Source organism: Acanthaster planci, linkage group LG06 (genome assembly GCF_054643075.1).
Source record: "Acanthaster planci isolate LZ-2023a linkage group LG06, COTS_SCS, whole genome shotgun sequence".
NCBI classification, from domain to species: domain Eukaryota; kingdom Metazoa; phylum Echinodermata; class Asteroidea; order Valvatida; family Acanthasteridae; genus Acanthaster; species Acanthaster planci.
The window spans coordinates 17,434,262-17,452,013 of record NC_141782.1 but is presented as its reverse complement, the minus strand read 5'-3'; the positions used below and the strand labels follow the sequence as shown (position 1 = coordinate 17,452,013).

Genomic DNA, 17,752 nt, shown 5'->3' with positions numbered 1-17,752 from the left:
TACTTGAGTTGATAGGAATGCATGGTGTGAACCGCACTCGAAAGCCTAGTACACGTTAATAGGTTTCGGACGTCAGCGCTTTGTTAACGTTCACCAGACGGCAAAAGCTGCTTCTATAATTGGCCGGATTTTTTTCCATGCTTAGTCCCTCTTGAGCGGTCAATTTGTCACGGTCACATCCGCGGTCAACCACGATGAAACCAAAGCCATACACATCACGAGTGCCGTTCGTGCATAATACGCTCACGGCCGAACTTTCGTGGAATTGACCCCTCCAGAAATTTACATACAATGTTGGCAGAGCAAAGAAAACAACCCGCAATACACGTGTAAGTATAGTGTGCGCATAGAGCATTACATCTGTATCATTTCCAAACAGCTCGAGGAGAAATCGGTCAACAAAACCAATGCAATTGAAGTGTCACATGTCAGCGGGAATCCGTTTCATGGGTTCACGTGTAGAAAAATAATGTATGCATTGCGAAACTGCAGGGAAACAATCGGAATTTGGACTGAAACGATCAGCTGTTTCCCTTATCACTGCCCAGGATGAAAGATCAACAAGTTGCTCTGTTTGTGTTACAAGTTGGCTTTTTAATAAACGTTGCAGACGGCATTTGACACACTTGCAACTTGCCCATTTCGAGTCCCCTGGTTACCTTTTGTCTGTTGTTTGACATACATTCAGTTTTAGAAATGTGTTCAACCCAGGAGCTGCGAATGTGGTGCACTTGGACGTTTTGGCACAAAACATGTTGACGGGCACGCACACTGGTGAGTATACAATGTACACCCGTCTTCTTTCCTCAATGGTACACGCACTTGCACTTCTGTGGTTTTTTCATGGGCATTACCATGACTTCGTTGTCACTGCTATCTAATGTGAACACCAATTCATGAATTCGATTTAAAACGTCTATGGGCGGATCTAGAACCAATTTTTTTTGAGGGGGGGCAGACATTTGAAATTTTTATCATGTAAGCATTCGTAGCTTTTCTGAGAAGTAAGACTTTTCACACTTCTGTAAGGAAAGAAATCTGAATAAACCCAAAACATGGCCTTTTATCTGGGAAAAAAGAAAGAAACCTTTTTGGGCGAAGGGGCATTGCCCTTCACCCCCGGTAACGTTGCACCTTGAGTTGCAACGGTTTGGACCCGGTTTTGAAACTTGAGAGCTATTCGTTGTCATCAAGTTGATGGGTTTTAGAATAGGGATAGGTTCTTTGAAATAATTTAATAAATTCTTGCTATGGATTTCACCTTATCTGATCATTTTCCTGCTTGTAATTACATGTGTTTGTTATTTGATAAACGAAATCTAAATTTGTTCAAAACTTCCTGTAATGCTACTCCAGGCCCATGACAGTGTTCCACAGCGGAGTTACATTCTGATCTTGCTCTCCGTACGACGACTGTTTCCAGACGATGAAAATGACATTCAAACGCGGCTTCGCGTGCGGGATGATCACCGTGTTGGCCTTTGTAGGCGTGTATCTTACCTTCTTCAACCACCCACCAGCGGACGAGACACTTCAGGCCAACGCCCATAACTCTGCTCACAAGCTAGGCCCACCCAAATTTTCGAACGACATCGGACCGTCCAAGTCCAATTCGGCCGACGACTCCAGACATATCCTCAACCAGGAGGTCGACACAGCTAAGCGGACGAAGGAGAAAATTGTAAGGGACCAGGGCACTCATCCCAAAGATGACTTGCTAAGTCAAGGTTCCTCCTTGGCAAACGATCCCCATGGGAACGACAGTGCCCGTGCAGTGGTGAACATCGACAGTTTAATTGATGTCATCGTGGCTTCGGATCAGGAAAAACAGGAAAAATCCCCCACAGAGCCAGTTGGGCAGATTTCTGCGAGGACCACTGCAGCATCTGAAAATGCAAATGGTGTCAAGGATGATGTCAAAGAAGTCAACGTGAACGGAGAGAAAGGAGGCGCAGATACAGACGGTGGTGGCAGATCCAAGATAATCTCTCACCTCGACTATCCCAGATTCGACTGGGATAAGTGGGTGACAGACAACAACTTGGTGGACGTGGGCACCATGTGGGGATACTGTGGTAAGCGGTGATCCAGAGATTTCTCCCCAGGTGTACAGCCTCGGGACAAACATCCAAACAAATCTTGCCGTCTAAACTAGATCTTTTTTTAACTGTTTCGGCATTTCGGCGAAACAGCTTTTGTTTTCGTTAAACTTTTTTTTCTTAGACTTTTCCCCATAGGGTTTGTACACGTTTTCTTCCACTAGTCGACTTTGGTAGTTTTATATATCTGATTGACCTCATTTATATTTATTTTTTCCTATTAAACAACTTGAAATCCGAAACAGCTCTGTGGTTGTTGCTTTAACAACCACCACCTGTAGTTTTTTTTTTTATTTTGTTCTCCAATGAAATGAAACTGGGTCAAAGTTTTCTACATAACAATAAGATTAATAAAACATTACACGATATTTAAGAATAGCCTAGTCCATAATGATTGATGCTTTTGCTTTGAAAGAAGAGGCAAGAAGTCAAGCCTGTTTACAGTGCACAAATCATTGACCTGCACACCACAGGATACAATGTAGGGCTTTTTTCCATTACGATAAGACTCTATTTTGTTTTTATCATGTTTTGATAACGACTTTCATTATTACCCTTTGAATCGATGCTCAAGCGCAGGCTCCCTACGAAAATTAATGAATACTTGTATGGGTTTAGTTTGCGTTCGTAACTGAAAAGTTCGCAGTCCTTGTTTGCTTCCTTTTGTTCTTCCTGTGAGCAGTGGCGTAGCCACAGGGGGGTCTTGGGGGCACGTTCCCCCACAAATTCCCGTCGCCCCCCCCGAAAAAAATGGATGAGTGGATATTGAACAAGGCTAACAAAAACTTGCCCCAAAAAATCACACCACTGAAAGCTGGTGCCCCCCATAAGATGCTGGTGCCCCCTTTGATTCCCCCCACTAGTAAAATCCTAGCTACGCCTCTGCCTGTGAGTTATTGGGCGTAACCACGAATTTTTTCGGGGGGGGGACTGACAATAAAACCATCTGCTAAGAACTAAGGAGCCCCCCAAAAATGAGAATTTCTGAAAAATCAGAGAAAGGCGATTTTTCAGTTATGTTTTTCTTCCCATTTAATGAAAAAAAATGTAGCCTCACACCCCCCGAAGGCCAGAAAAGGTCACATGTAAAAATGTTTAATTCTTCCCCCCCCCCTCCAAAAAAAGTTTGGCCTCCCGAAAAATTTTTTCTGGATCCTTCCTTGACGGAAGAAGTTGAAGGTATTATCAAGTACATTCGTGATTTTTATCCCTTTGATTGTTCCTTTTTCGTTACTTTCTTTTCGAATTTCTTTTTTTTTTCACTTTTTGTGGAGGAGGAGGGGGAGGAGCCAAGGGTAACTTTTGCAGTTCCATTGTATTCGTGCGTTGTCGTCTTTGACCAAGGACGTGTTTACATGTTTGCTTTATTCCCAGGACTCGTTATTTTCGAAACTATATCACGGAAATAGTTCCACAGTCGGGGCACGATGCAGTGCCATTCCCATTTGCGTGTGCTGTACATACTTGTATACCTTTAGCGTGTCTTGCGCCATTGAACGTGGCCCTGACAGGTCAGGGTTAGGAAAAGTTCGTTGACTCAAATTGCCGGCTTGACGCCAGCGAGACTTTAGTTGCTTTTGTCAAGTTGAGATTATTTGACATGGAAAACAATCTCGTGGCGTGACTTGGGACGAGACTTGAACAAGTTGCCGACGCAATGACTTTGGTTGAAAGAAATTTTTCTGTGGACGTGCAGAAGCAAATCTAGGCAAACAGTGCAGTAGAGCCTACATTGGAAGCATATGGAGCGTCCATGTAGGGTATATACATAACTGTGTACATGTATTTGTGTGTAATAAAAGGGGGTTCCTGTGGCAAGGTTTAAGGGAAGTGTTGAATGAATCAAAATGCATAAATGAATGGATTTGGCTCTATTTCAACTCAGATCCATTTCAACTTATAATATATAATTGGTGCATGCATGAAGGAAGGTCAAACTCAAAGATTGCACATTTTCTTCTTAGTCCTATAAGTCTTTAATTGTCTCGTGGACATTTCGGCGGAATTTGGTAGATACCACAGACATTAATGCGCAGTTGCAAGAATCTCACAATAGCCTTTAGATTTGAAAGTAACCCTCCCCCCACAAATCATGAGAGGAATGTTTCTCCGTTTTCTTGGGCATTGGTAAACCACAGGTTACTGGACTTCCCAAAACGTACATGTATACGAGGTATTATATCGTCCCTGCAACGTTTCAAAATGAAAGAGTCAGTTTCTCGAAAATAAACTATTGTGCACCGTCTATATGTGACGCTCATTCACAGCGTAGGTCTATTGTCCCGTTCCTCTGCAGACGACCCTGATCCAGCAGAGGTCGGTAAGATACTGTTGATGAAAGACGAAGACAGAGGAGGGCTGAAAGTGGTCGTCGTCATGAATACCACATTCGGTAAGAAACATTCAACACATCAACCTTACGGGTACAGTCCACTAATTCAAGCCCCATTGAAAACAGTGTAAAATCAGCACTGTTCATGGCCCAATAGCATGCACGCCAACATCTCTGAGATTTCTGAAACACAAATAAAATTCTTGTCTGATCACTTATCTTTCAATTTCTTTTCATTTTTTTGTGGGTTAACCAATTACATTTTTAATTATTCCCACAAAGCAAAATCACTCCCAAAAAGTGATTTTTCCGAAGTCTGATTGCAGCCATTTTTCAAGTGGCAACCCTCAACTTTCTCGGGCACTTAGGACCATTTTTCAACCGTAGTTTTTAGCCCTTCTGCTCTCATATGAAAGCTCAAAGACCCAGGGAGTTGATCCTGGAAAGGATTTACACAATCTCACCATTTTGGGGGGCAAACAATCTCCTTTTCAAAAGATACCGTGGGCGCACTTTTAATGCTAATGAGCTGGCCAGAAACTCTCACTTGAATTAGTGGTCTGCACCCTTACATCTGCAGTCGCACAGATTGGGGAGAATCAGGATTGTCAATGCGTTTGATCTGAAGTTTGAATCGTAGATTTATGCAGAGAGTTGCCATTAGATTGTCTACTGGTATTGTATGTTTAACTATTTCTGAATCTTCCATTATGATGGAGAAAAGGGCGTTACAATCGACAGTGTTCAAAAATAAATTGTTGTTGTGCAAATTGTTCCCAACCATTGAGACGTACCTCACAGTCATGGTAAATGTTATTTTGAAGCATCTGATAGCAAAATGAAGATTAAATTGATATCAGCACTTACATGCGTTTTGAGTCGAAGTTGGGAAATTATAATATTCATATATTCCACGTATCTTCCTCGAGAGCTTAGGATGAATTCACCTTTATACTGTCACACAAGTTCTAAGCTTTCTTCAGTAGGTTTCTTTTTTAATGAAAGGAAGTCCAATTGGAAACGTTTATAGTTATTGCGGTCTCGTCCTCCTTAATGTTTATAGTTCCATGAAAGTAATCTTGGAGCTAAATCCATGTAGAATGTAGAGTGGGGTAACTAGTTTTGTTTAGAATGTGTATATTATTTCCTCTGTCATTCCTTGGGGAAATATTTGAAATAGAATAAATCAGCCAAGAGCGGTCATACGAGCTGAGAATGTTTGGAAGAAACAAGACACATCAAGCTACTTTTTTTTTCTTTTTTAGCTTTTCCGGCCTTTACAAGAAAACCTCATTGGTGTTTTTAAACCTTTGGTCCACAGTGAAGAGTTTCCAGATTTTTGTTTGTCTGTTTTCGAACCCCGTAATAAATAACAGATTTTTCGTCTCTCTGACAAGAAAAAACCAAGCCGCCCGTATAGTCTATTTCAGATACCGTACAAATTAGAATCACTTTATGTGATCCCCTAAACGAATACACCGGGCACTTGATTAGATAATGGTGCGTCAATTTGGAAGATATTAAGTATTGTTTTCTTATCAATTTAATGTTTGCTATTGCCATGATAGTGGCTCGGTATAGTCTGTGTTGCAGGGCATTCAATACAAGGTGCAGGCGCTCTGTAAAATTATTTGACGTGATCTTCTGATCTAATGGTTTTGTAGTTGAAAGTCTGTAGACTGTATTTCGACACGTAATTTTTCAGTCTTCTCATGATGTTTATTTCAGGGATTGAAAATACTACGAATGTACGTACATAATAACTACGCGACAAATTTTGTCTATATGTTAAAAAAAGAAACCTTTTTGATGGTTACGCATTACCTTTACGTGCGTATGTGATAGTTTTTGATAGTTTTTCCATCTTTTTTTCCTCATACCTGGATACACATTTTTTTGACACCGTAGAGTTGTCACTAAGTCTTGTCTCCATTTTCATTCAGTATAAGGTTGAAGGCAGGCACAATTGATGGGCGTTAGGCTTTTTGTCATTTCTAACAGTTGCTTAATTAAGTAGAGTTACGAGTTCTTGCATCAATCTCTGGTAAAGTACCGTCTACTCATTTATGAGAGCCACCGCAACTCACTAAGAGGGCCGCCGGTGTGTATAGGCCTTGTCACAGGCGGCCAAACCCTGTTCATCAGTTTTCTCGACCGCGCCGATCTTTTCGGGCGAACGCATTGTCGGATATCAAATAACCCAGTATCAAATTGTGTATGCTAATGATATTTGATTAACAGTATGTTGCCATCCCGTGCCCGGTGCATGTCATCCGCTGTTCTTAACTGTCCGGTTGATCAGTACCATTGAATTATCAGTACTTCCCTCATACGGGGAGCTGGAGAGGCAGGGGGACAGTTTGAGGCACTCTCAGAAATCGGTTTATTAAGTTGTGGTTGCCGGAAGGGGTGTTTTTGCTGTGTTTCTAGCTCTATGGTATGAGTCAGTGGTGGCATGAGAGCGCCAAACAAAGGTATTCTGTGTACAGAGTAGTATGCACGGACACTCCATGGAAGCAACATCTTTTCTAAGGGGAAAAATTTAGTTGTGGGAGGAGCTGCTGGTAAAAAACGTTGCGACGTTTTGAGTGTTGTTTCCGGAAACTACTGGGGCGGACAGGGGGTTATTTAAGTTGGCTGGACTTATTCAAGCATAGCCTAGAGTACAACCAAGATGCTGGGATGCTGAGATGAGATGCCCGAAGTGTTCGGGCATGACGGGATGGGATGCTGGTTGGTTTTTTGGTGCATTTTGCTGGTGGCCTCTTAGTAATAAATTTCCTCACTTTTGTACGGTGCCCCTCATTTAAGTTCGGTCGCGGCGCTCTTGAAGGAAGGTTATCGTACCGGAAAGGTCGAGGGAATTACATGGCGAAGGGGCAAAGCGTGGATTAGGATGCCCCTCTAGAGACTTCAGCGCACAGCATTTAAGACAAAATGTCTGAGGCCGTGTCCAAATCTGAGTTTGGGTTTTTGCCCAATGCAGGTACATGTGCGTAGTGCTATGCTGACAAAAATCCTGGGAGTGACTCTTGAATCTGTTTTTGACTTGGTCAATGCTACGTGTCCGGTTTCTTTGATTTGGTTTTTTGCTTGTTGGAGTGTGTGTTTTTAGCCATATTCCATGGTGCCAGTAAACTTACATAACAATGTCAAATTTCATAAAAGTTTGGGGGTGATCGGTCGATCTGCGCGATCAACTTCGATCTTTGCGTGGTCTGTCAATTTTATTGCATGTTTTTACAATAATTATTTCACCATTAGCTACTGCCAATTGCCTTTTCTTTCTTATTCGCGATTGTGCAGAAGTTAAGTTAGGGATTTACTACATCTGCCAATCGCGCAGCGTGATCGGGCGATCACGCATATTAACCGATTGTGCCCAACACATAATTGTTCATGAGCTTGTGTGTTCTCTTACGCTTGTTTTTGTATTAGACGAGCCAGTTGTGTCCGGCCTGATTCAGGCCCATGTCATGTACGGGGAGATGTCATTCTATGACAAAGAGATGGACATTTGCACGCTGTATGACGATACCGAGCTGGAACCAGGCGAAGAGAGAGACACATTCTTCGACTGCCCCATGGCAGCAGGTGGGAGCGGATGCTTGAATACCACCAATTTGCTTTTGATTTACACACTGCGAAATGATCCATTAATTACGGTATTGGCCAATTTGCGATCTTTCAAAGATTGCTCCCTTAAGGAACCCATGGACGTGCCCAGTGGCGTACCCAGGATTTGTCGTATGTGTGTGAGTGTGTAAACGCCTTCAATCGTGGACCGAGAACAATAGGGGACAATAGGGTCCACGGTTGCCGAAGAGTCCACGGTTGGAAAACGTGTACAAAACATACGGGAGGTCTTCCGAAAAAGTTAATGAACAAAAGAGGAACAATAGGGAGTCCACGATTGAAGGCGTTTACACATGTGTGTGTGTGGGGGGGTGCTCTAACCTTACATACAGTGTGGACTTGTGAATACGTGCGTGTGGACGTCTTTTGTTCACAAGTCACAAGTTATTTCAGGAAGGAAAGACGTTCTGCTGACTTAATATCCACTCCACAGGACGTTTCTCCTTCTCTGAAAAAGAAGTTTAGAGACATTTTGGAGTTAGAATTATCTGTCGTAAAAGGGAAAGAAACAGTCAAGGAAATATTTTACAAAAATCCAGCTGAAAATCGTGCTCCCAGTTCAAGAAACATGCTTTTTTCTTAACTGCACGAAAACAAAGGAATGTCCACACTAGGTATGTAGGCCTACGGCCGTGTCCGAATCACTTGGCTGCTGCTTGAAGAGTATGGTAGTGGCCGCGGCGAGTTCCCATAGAGTTGTGTGTAATTTCCGGCCGTAGCCAAGTGATTCGGACACGGCCTATCATAAGTATGTGTGTGTGTGGGGGGGGGGCCTCCGACCGAAATTTACTCCCCAAATTTCCCAAACAGCTGATGATATTCAAGCCCCCCCCCCGTTGCGCCACGGGGGACTGGACTGGATGTGCGGCTATATCAGAGCTATAGTACAAGATTTAGTTGTAGATATATTGTATCTTTGTTTTGGGGGAAAACTGAAAAACTTTTGGCCCACCTTGGGCGCGCCACTGGACATGCCGACCTGCATAAAATGAGAGGGTCCGCGGTGTTTCGGACCGTCAAGCAAAGTGATCTAATGTGTCAGGATAGGTCAAACGGTTTATGTCATTGTTCTGATAGAAGAAGCCAGAGGAAGAAATGCGCGTATTACATGTGCAGCTGGTACAATGTGTACTTAATTTCAAGTGCTTACACCAATTTGCATTTGGCCAGCGAAACGTACTCGAACAGAACGTGTTCTTTGCTCGGCTTGCGTATAAACCCTAATGTTCAGAACTCAGTGTCCAGACGTCTTTTTGTTCAAGTCTTTGGAGTGTAATGCTATACTTCTGGTAAACTGTTTATGGTTTCAGGAACCAAGTACTACACGAAAGAGCTGCATGTTCCGTTTTTCCTCCCCAGCGTAAGTTCTTTACAACTTTTATTTGAGTCACAAGTCAAGTCACGAGTAAGGTTAAAGTGACAAAGGAATACTTCAGTCGTGAAAGTGTACTTGAATAGCTTGCATGTGTCTAGACATGACCCTTTGATGTTACTTCTTATCGACAGGTGAGGGCGTACCAAAGGTCCAAAGGTACCAAATACTTGACTTTGAACTCAACTTTACCGTTGTCTTTCAGAGCAAAACGAGGCCACACATGCAAACTGAAGGCGCTCTCGTGTCGTAATGATATTAATTCCTTCATATTGCCTCAGAAGCAGCCTCTCTTTTTCACCACAATTTAGCTCGCCTCGAAACGCAACTGATTTTTAGTGGCAGTCAAACTGTGTCAAAACATTTCAGCGAGTATAACCAGACATTTTTAACAATTTTAATTCAAATAAGTTGATTTTTCCCCCTTATTTGCTGATGCAGGGTCACTTCACAGCCAAGGCCAAGCTAGTCGACCAACAGGATCGATCTGTTATCTGTACCTCTGCCGAACTGCAGATATGAAAGGAAACAAAAGGATCCGGCATATATTTCCTCAGTGAAATTTGAATAGCCTATGCGGACGTCAATGGTTTATTACCTTTTTGAAATTTTGGGCAGATCAATGTAAAAAAAGAACCATGTATCAAGTTTGCTGTCTTTCTGTTTTTAGCCAATCTGTCCATTTATTTGTGTCAAAAATTACGCATAGTATTCGGAATTACAATTGCGTCACTGGCTGACGACGTAGTTCTTTTGACAAGTGTTTTGACTGGAACTTGCCAGGTTACAATTACAAAAGAAAACGCTGACAGGAGTTGTGTTAACTATGGTACAAAGTGTAAACGTGGTACAAATCATTATATTTAGAGGTGTTTTCGAGAATGAAGAAATGAAGTGACAGACTACGATGTTTGTTATACAGCTTTGTTGAAAGTTGTTTGGGAACAAGGATGAATCTCTGCTCGAAATACTCGGGGTGTCCACAGGGAAAAATGCCGAGTACTGGATGGAAGCGGCGTCTCTCTGTCGCATGCAAGTTATGACAAGGATCCACGCAAAGGTTCGTCGGAGAGAGCTGTTTAGTAGACTTGTGCAATACTTGAAACAATCTTCAAAGAACTGCTTTCTGTGTCAGCATTCTTTTTGAAAAGCGAGAGCAACATTGCTAATTGTATTTTGACGCCGCTATCAATAGTTTGACGAACTCTAGCGCGAGGCTGGGAATGTAGCAGTTTGTCTCTCGCATTCGTACCCAATAACCTTGTGATACGGTCCCCTTGATATCAAGCTATGCCACCGTCAGCATCTATTTTTAGCTTAACATCCTTACTGATGTGGAGTCCGGACTCTCGGTTCCACCATCAATCTTAAAGGAGACGGGCTTATGGACATTCGTGCAGTATTACCATGTTACCGAAGTTCAGTATTCAGTGACCATTTCGTAGTTGCTTTTTTATATACTAAATGTGCGTATTTAGGCCCTGTAATGTCATCTTTCCCAAGTTTCATTTTCAGCTGTAGACAAAATACATTAGCTGTATTTCTTTGTTTTCTAGATTTTTAGTTTTTCAACTTTTCTTAAGGTCAAAGGGATAAAAGTCGATGAGGGAAGGAATCGCCAGGAATTGCCACCAAGAAATGAAGCCTCAAGATAGTGTCATGGTATTATAATAATGGGGATTCCTGTGCACACTTACTAACCCGTGGACTCAGCGCATTAACTGCGGATAGCGCTATGTGAACTTCTATTATCAACGAAGGACACGTCACGCGTGTCCGTTGATTATGCGCGACTAATTTTAACTGAATGTGCACAGATGTGTAACGTCTTTGCACGAAAGAAACGTCTGTCGTCAAAGTGGTCTCTGATGCTGTGCTGTTTTAAACTCTAGGAAGACTTTTTGCACCCACATTTTCGACGTTAAGGGGTATGGCCTCCCTCTCATGGCTGGTCCTATAATATGGGAGGGCTTAAATGGATCAGTCTGTTAATGGCTAAGGTTTAGTGGTCTCACAACTGCGTACCCATTTAAAAGTAGTTCCACCGTGTTTGGCACGTAGTCCACAGAACGGTAACCTGTAATGTATTTTCATAGCTCATTCTAAAAGTTGAGCTTTTCTTTTTGAGGAGCATGATTGATGTGACCATCGTAAGCTTTTTTAAACTGGTGATAAATGATGAACATTTCTAAATAAAATGGGTCTATTTTGAATCTGTGCCTTTTACTGGTGGGTCCAGTGTACCCGTACCGTGCGTTCTTGTAAGCACTTCTTCGTAGCATTATACTATGAATTTGTGATGGGGAAATCATTTCAGGGCCTTAAATCCCAGAGGGCTTGGAGGCATGTCCCAACTTCTTGACCCGGGGGCTGAGCTGTTGCATTATTCCCAGAAAATTAAGGCGGATTTTAATCTTTCCGACTCTGCAACCTGAATGTGTTCAACAACGCTGAAGAAGAGAGAAAAAATTGTAAAGAAAAAGAAAAACCTCTAAATACTCCGTTTGGATGTACGGTTGTATGCCATATAGTGATCCCTAGTGGATTATGGTGTAAGAACCCCCCCCCCGGCTTTTCAAATTACCATGATCGAGTGGCTTACGGCATCCTTCATTCGCCCGAAGACCCCAGCACAAAAAAGGTCAATATGTTTTGGAACATCGAATATTTAAGATGTACTCGTTTCTTAAGTTCCTATTCTTTTATGACCCGGGTTGACCTCTACGGGATAAAATTAACAGGGGGGGGGGTTCAGTGTTGTCTTTGTTATTCCATTCATATGATTGGCATTTGTAGAGATTTATCGATAAAGCTATACTAAAGCGCATGATAAGTTTTGACGCCTCCAGACTGGGCGCAGACATTTTTCCTGTGCGCACGAGACCGCCGTTTGATGGCCCCCTTCCATCATAAGTAGTATAAATTACATCATTATTGTTCTTGGAGCCAACCTTAATGAGATTTTCTGAAGAAAACTGAACAAAGCCAGAAAACCTGAGAGAAAATGATAATCAAAGTTGCCCCCACCCCCCACATTTTCAACGGCCTGTCACACTTCTCGCCGCCAACGCCATTTGTGCGCATGCGTGCATAATTATGAATTTATTAGTGAAGAGGTCTGTATGGCTCTTGTCGCAAGTGTGTGCGTTGTTTACACTTAGTAGCGTACATGTACATGTACAGTGTATAAACCACAATGCTCATTTAGTACTGAATGTGCGTTAAGGGTGCATTCAAGTAGATCGCTAGATTTCTACGTGCAAACTCATGAACATTCTGTGATCTCATGGTTTATTTATACAAGATATTCCATAGTCGAGAGCGATAACAGGGAGCTATAATACCGAATTTGGGACTTGCAGCTTCCAACTCGGGGTACATTACTTCAACTTCCAACTTGTTGGCCTGTTTTGCAAAGAAGCAAGCGGCTACATTCAACATTCAGATCTGAGCGCACACTTTGACTACTATTTCGGGGTCATTTTCGGCAAGGGCCAATAAAAGAACATTTTCGTGGCTAACCCTTATGAAATTGAAAAGAAATTGAACTTGTGGTCATTATCTTGAATTTCCAGTGAAAAATAACGCGAGGTCAACCTCCTCCTGAGAGTCACCGGGTGGCGCTATATCTGTCTGATTTTGAAATTTAAAGTGTGTGGACTTTTTTCTATGGGCGCGTATTTACTTATCCAATACTCAATTCGTCTCCGTCTCAGGTTTGTCTCCGAAACTAATCCCCGATTGTGGGCCTTAAGCGTTTTAAAATTAGATTAAGAAACTGTAATACTTACCTGTTTTGAATACTACTTGATGTTTCGTGGCACTATTAGACATACTATTGCGCTTACAACATCAAAGTCAGGAAGTGAAAAAACACTTCAAGCCTGAACGTAACCGAATCGAGTGATGGAAAACGGCCCAATTAGTGTAGCGCGACTTTTTCTGCTTTAGGCATTACTCTTGAGGGCGCACTTTATTATTGACGTGGAAGTACAAGTACAGTATACAAGTGAAGCTGCCTCCAGTGAAAACATCCAGTGACCCAGCATGTCGGTTGGTTAAGAATAACTAGCTGTAGGCTACTCAAATGTCAGGTGAGATTTTCAAAAGTATTACGTTGCTATGATTTGTCAAAAACCTGCGCATACTTGACCAGGACTAAAATTATCTTGAGTATTATTTATTTAGGCCTAGGCCCCTGTGATGGTCGACAGTATACACGATCATCATTACGCGTGACGATAAGCACGATTGCGCCAGTTGGATGTGATGAAATTTTGACCCAAAAAACTTTTCTCCAACAAAAAAAAAAAAAAATAACGTAGTTTGAAGGTACACACATTATTGAGTCACTATAAAATTTTCCAAATTCTCCGGATGAATGACAACTGAGCACATTGTGCACCTTTTTCAAAAGGTTTTATTTTATAGGCCTATTTGTTCAGCAGTCCATGGAGGAAGGACTTCCTCCATGAGCAGTCCAAGGTTACTTTTCCAGGAATTATGCAGCAAATGATTGAGCAGCTCAGAATTCAATGTGTCATTGCCCCAAAGGTCTTGGCAACCATGGGCAAGAAAGATGCTCAGAGATGTACACTTCCTGTAGATCAGTATCGCAAGAACATTGGGAAGCAGGACTATAAGCGCAGCAAGAAAGATCTGATCCGGTCCAAACGAGAGGCAGATCGGAGGAAGACTAGCACTGGCTTTCGGGTAAGGGTGGAGGTAGCCAGTTGTTGAAGGGTCCCCATATTAGGCTGTAATGATTATTTTCTTAGACTTTTTCTGCATCTTTAAACTCTTCTACAGTGTATCAACACTACTTGTCAGCCTTTGTGGGTTTAGAGGTTTGAAAAGTGCACTTTTGAATGGGTGGAAATCTGAACAGTATGCACTTGTATGTTTATGGAGTGATGTCGGATTGAGTGATATAAATTAATTCTGGAAGCATTGACTACATGCAGCATGATTGTGGCTTTTTTTATATAGTTTTCAAAAATAAAGTTCTTCACTGGATCGGAGCTGTGAAGACACTTTCATTGTCTACTATGAATGCATTGCACATCTTAAAAAAAATTGCAAAAATACCCAGGATTATATGTGATTTTCATTCTGAAGTTATACATTGATTGACCGTAATCTGTCATTCTTAGCCTCAGCTTTCATGTTTGCATAACATTTACTTTCTTATTTTCAAAATGTTTTAGAACCAGTTCTTGGCGCCCTTTCTGACAAACTCAGGAAACTGTGTGAAGTTAAATTTATTTGCAACTTATAAAATATTCATTTCACCACAGGTACGTTCTTACACACCAGGGACTCACAACAGAAAAATAAATTTGGGACTGCAAAATGACTTTTTGTTGCACACGAATCAATGCAAGATTGTGGATTTGCCCTTTTTTTAAATCTGGGATGACATCACAGGTTAGCTCATGAATATGGAATGTGCATTACCATAAAAACCAACAAGAAATGAAATACTTTTGAAAACATGGAACAAAAATTGAATATAAGGTTAATTGAAACTCAGAGTTGCATTTTCAAGGGCTTTTGTTCAATAATTGCATTGCATGGACTCTAAATTTCAGCCTGACATTGTGCCCGAGTGGAAACAAATGAAACAAATCAGTTTAGAGTTACAACAGAACAGACACAAATGAGTGACGCGTGTGATTTTAGCATGACATGATGTCAGTTATAAGATTATATTCATACATGTGTAGTGTTATTCTAAGCTTGTGCAAAGATGTCGGTGCCTGAAGTTTGAGCCGAATGATAATTTCTCCTAAAATGTAATCATAGTTTCAGTTGTCTATGGGATATTTGAGCAGGCATTCCCCATTCCAATTCAGTGCACCACATTGCCTGTAAAAGCTTATGGAAAAAAATGTTGCGGCAATAACTGAGTATTCTTTGTGTAATTGAATGACTACGCAACCTGTGACAGAGTACTACCAGTGAACACTGCTAACATTCTTGGAGCACTGATACCATGTCATGGAGGAACTCTGTATGGAGCAAAGCGAACAAAGTGGGCCCTTATTCGGTGTGATTGCTAAACAGTTTGTTTTGTTTGTTCTAGGCCAACGCAATTTCATTTATTCATTATTCTTCTAGGTGACTTTTCTTTTCGAAATATTTCATGTCACTGGAGAGAACTTTAGTTCAACAAACATTTCAGATGCAGGTTTTTCAACACACACGCAAATGCAATTTGTAATCATTAATGTATTTCTTCATAATTTATAAACAACTACCATTTGAACTAAAACAAAAACAACAACAAACATATTTTGATCAGAATTCCACTTTTATTCAAAAGGGTGCTCTTGTTTCTTTTTCAGTGAGTTGCATTTAATCATTTGTCAGACAAATTCCATTTAATGAATTAAATTTAAATGAATTTAATGAATTGTCAGACGATGACACTTGTCATTCAACTATTCGATCATTTGAATATTTGGCTGGGCCTTTGTTTCACTAAATATATGTACCTGTTTTTCTTTACACACTGCAGGATTCCATGCTGGTCATGCTCGCCCTGTGTGCTGTAGTGTGCCTCATCTACATGTTCTTCTACTTACAAATGCCTCCAAAGACATGACAGGTGGAGCAACTACTATCACGTTGTGCCTCATTGCAGAACTAGTAGGATTCATTGTCTCAGAGCTTTTCTAACTCTTGAGTCCAGATGCTTTGTCTGCAGTGATTGATGAATTAAAAGGATTTTCAGTGGGTTTTTCAATGCTGGAACTGTAGTCTCATTCAAAAGGACAGTTTATACTTTACTTGAAACCAACTGGAAAGCTCGCAGCACAAATATTTGATGTGATGTCACAGTTTTGCCTCTGTGTTTGTTTTTGCAATAAGTGTGAACTGGCCTCAAGCAATGAAATGACTCACGTTGAGACTTTAATGGTTGTGTGAGAATGTGTAACTCTAGAAGCATTGGAGGAGAGCAGACAGAAGCGTGAACTTTTTATTCATCCAATTGACAGGCATAGGAAAAAATATTTGTTGGGTCCAATCTAAGTCTCCACTACAAGCAGAAAAGAATCAGACATTTAATGAAATATCTACAGGTTATCCAGTCTTAAGTCATTGGGATGATTTGTGACAATGCTATTGTCTATCGTCTTTTCCTTAGGGTTCCTGCAGCCTGGAAAAGTCATGGAATAGTCATGCAAATTTTTTTTTTCGTTTTCCAGGCCTGGAAAAGTCATGGAAATTGGTAAAGATGACTAAAATTATGGAAACATCATGGAATTTTTCAAACACTGTGTGTGATTTCTGTTATAAAGTGCAAAAATGTGTGATTTTATTTGCAACTTTAAAAGTCCAGAGTCCAGGAAATTGCAGTATTGGGTCGTGGATTTTCATAATTTCGTCATGGAAAAATCATGGAATTTAATTGTCCTTTAGGTGCAGGAACCCTGTTTCCTTGTGACTAAACTGGAGCTTCAAATTGTCATCGGCTCGTATACAGGTTTACTCAATAAATTCTGCAAGGAATAGTTAAGCTTCTTTCATGGTCGTCATCCAGATTCAGAAAGGTGTCCAGTACAAGAGCAGTCATTGGAGGAATTCAATCAGTGTCATCAAGAGAAAGCGAAAGAAGATTCTTATGTCGTGCTTTACAAGAACCATGTAACTCTACACAGGGCTAAGATGGACTTGGTAATTGAACTGCATTCAGTCAATATGACTACATGCACCACTTTTGGAGCATGTATTTTGACCTCTGACATTTAACCTTTATGATTTGCAGGAAGTAGGGTACTTGTAGCAGAGTATCCTGTGCAAATAAAGGGCCCTAGGTTATTGAGGGTGTTGATATATATCTTTTGGAAATGAAACATTTTTGTCTTCCATATTCAACGAAGATGCATTTTTATCTTGTACTTAAAATCATAAGTTAATAGTATAAAATTTATACAAATTCATAGATTGTGTATCTTTGTAACTTTCAAGAGGTTGAATGTCTGAGAAAATTCCTTTTTGTATGAGGCATTTTTGCCTATTTTCTCTTTAAAACAGAGATGTATAAAAAAAATATTTAAGAAGGTGAATTTTTCATTTTCTGTTTGTAAACTAATTATAAAATGGATGATGGAAGTAGTCTGTGTCATTTAAGTAAATTCCACTGATGTTCTTCAAATTTTCTGTATTTTCTCTATTTCTAGGTAATTGATGAAATAAACGCATCATTAAAAATCTGGGTGAAATGGCAATGTGTTACATGTGGGTGAGTCACAGGAGTTGAGTCTCAGTCTGATTCCTGAGTCACTTGCCGCGAGGTTTTCCGAGTTG

The 17,752-nt window shown here is 40.9% G+C and overlaps 2 protein-coding genes across 2 annotated transcripts; both read left to right on the top strand.

Moving 5' to 3' along the window:
- Nucleotides 1-103: 103 nt before the first annotated feature.
- On the top strand, nucleotides 104-11,665 carry LOC110982165 (uncharacterized). The gene is made up of 7 exons (XM_022240411.2): nucleotides 104-329; nucleotides 689-774; nucleotides 1,357-2,075; nucleotides 4,396-4,491; nucleotides 7,870-8,025; nucleotides 9,378-9,427; nucleotides 9,881-11,665. Exons 3-7 carry the CDS (start codon nucleotides 1,427-1,429, stop codon nucleotides 9,959-9,961), a joined length of 1,032 nt encoding a protein of 343 aa, XP_022096103.2. The 5' UTR covers nucleotides 104-329; nucleotides 689-774; nucleotides 1,357-1,426; the 3' UTR covers nucleotides 9,962-11,665.
- A 1,734-nt stretch (nucleotides 11,666-13,399) lies between these two features.
- Nucleotides 13,400-17,673, top strand: LOC110982214 (triple QxxK/R motif-containing protein-like). The gene is made up of 3 exons (XM_022240483.2): nucleotides 13,400-13,533; nucleotides 13,994-14,152; nucleotides 15,960-17,673. The coding sequence occupies exons 2-3, from the start codon at nucleotides 14,006-14,008 to the stop codon at nucleotides 16,044-16,046; spliced, it is 234 nt and encodes a 77-aa protein (XP_022096175.1). The 5' UTR covers nucleotides 13,400-13,533; nucleotides 13,994-14,005; the 3' UTR covers nucleotides 16,047-17,673.
- Nucleotides 17,674-17,752: the final 79 nt, after the last annotated feature.

What these genes read in the sequence shown, in the direction of transcription:
- LOC110982214 (XM_022240483.2), top strand. Translation starts at nt 14,006, where the DNA reads ATGGGCAAGAAAGATGCTCAGAGATGTACACTTCCTGTAGATCAGTAT. An exon ending in AGACTAGCACTGGCTTTCGG is followed by an intron (nt 14,153 to 15,959) that starts GTAAGGGTGGAG and finishes TACACACTGCAG; the next exon opens with GATTCCATGCTGGTCATGCT.
- LOC110982165 (XM_022240411.2), top strand. Translation starts at nt 1,427, where the DNA reads ATGAAAATGACATTCAAACGCGGCTTCGCGTGCGGGATGATCACCGTG. An exon ending in CACCATGTGGGGATACTGTG is followed by an intron (nt 2,076 to 4,395) that starts GTAAGCGGTGAT and finishes GTTCCTCTGCAG; the next exon opens with ACGACCCTGATCCAGCAGAG. An exon ending in CGACTGCCCCATGGCAGCAG is followed by an intron (nt 8,026 to 9,377) that starts GTGGGAGCGGAT and finishes TTATGGTTTCAG; the next exon opens with GAACCAAGTACTACACGAAA.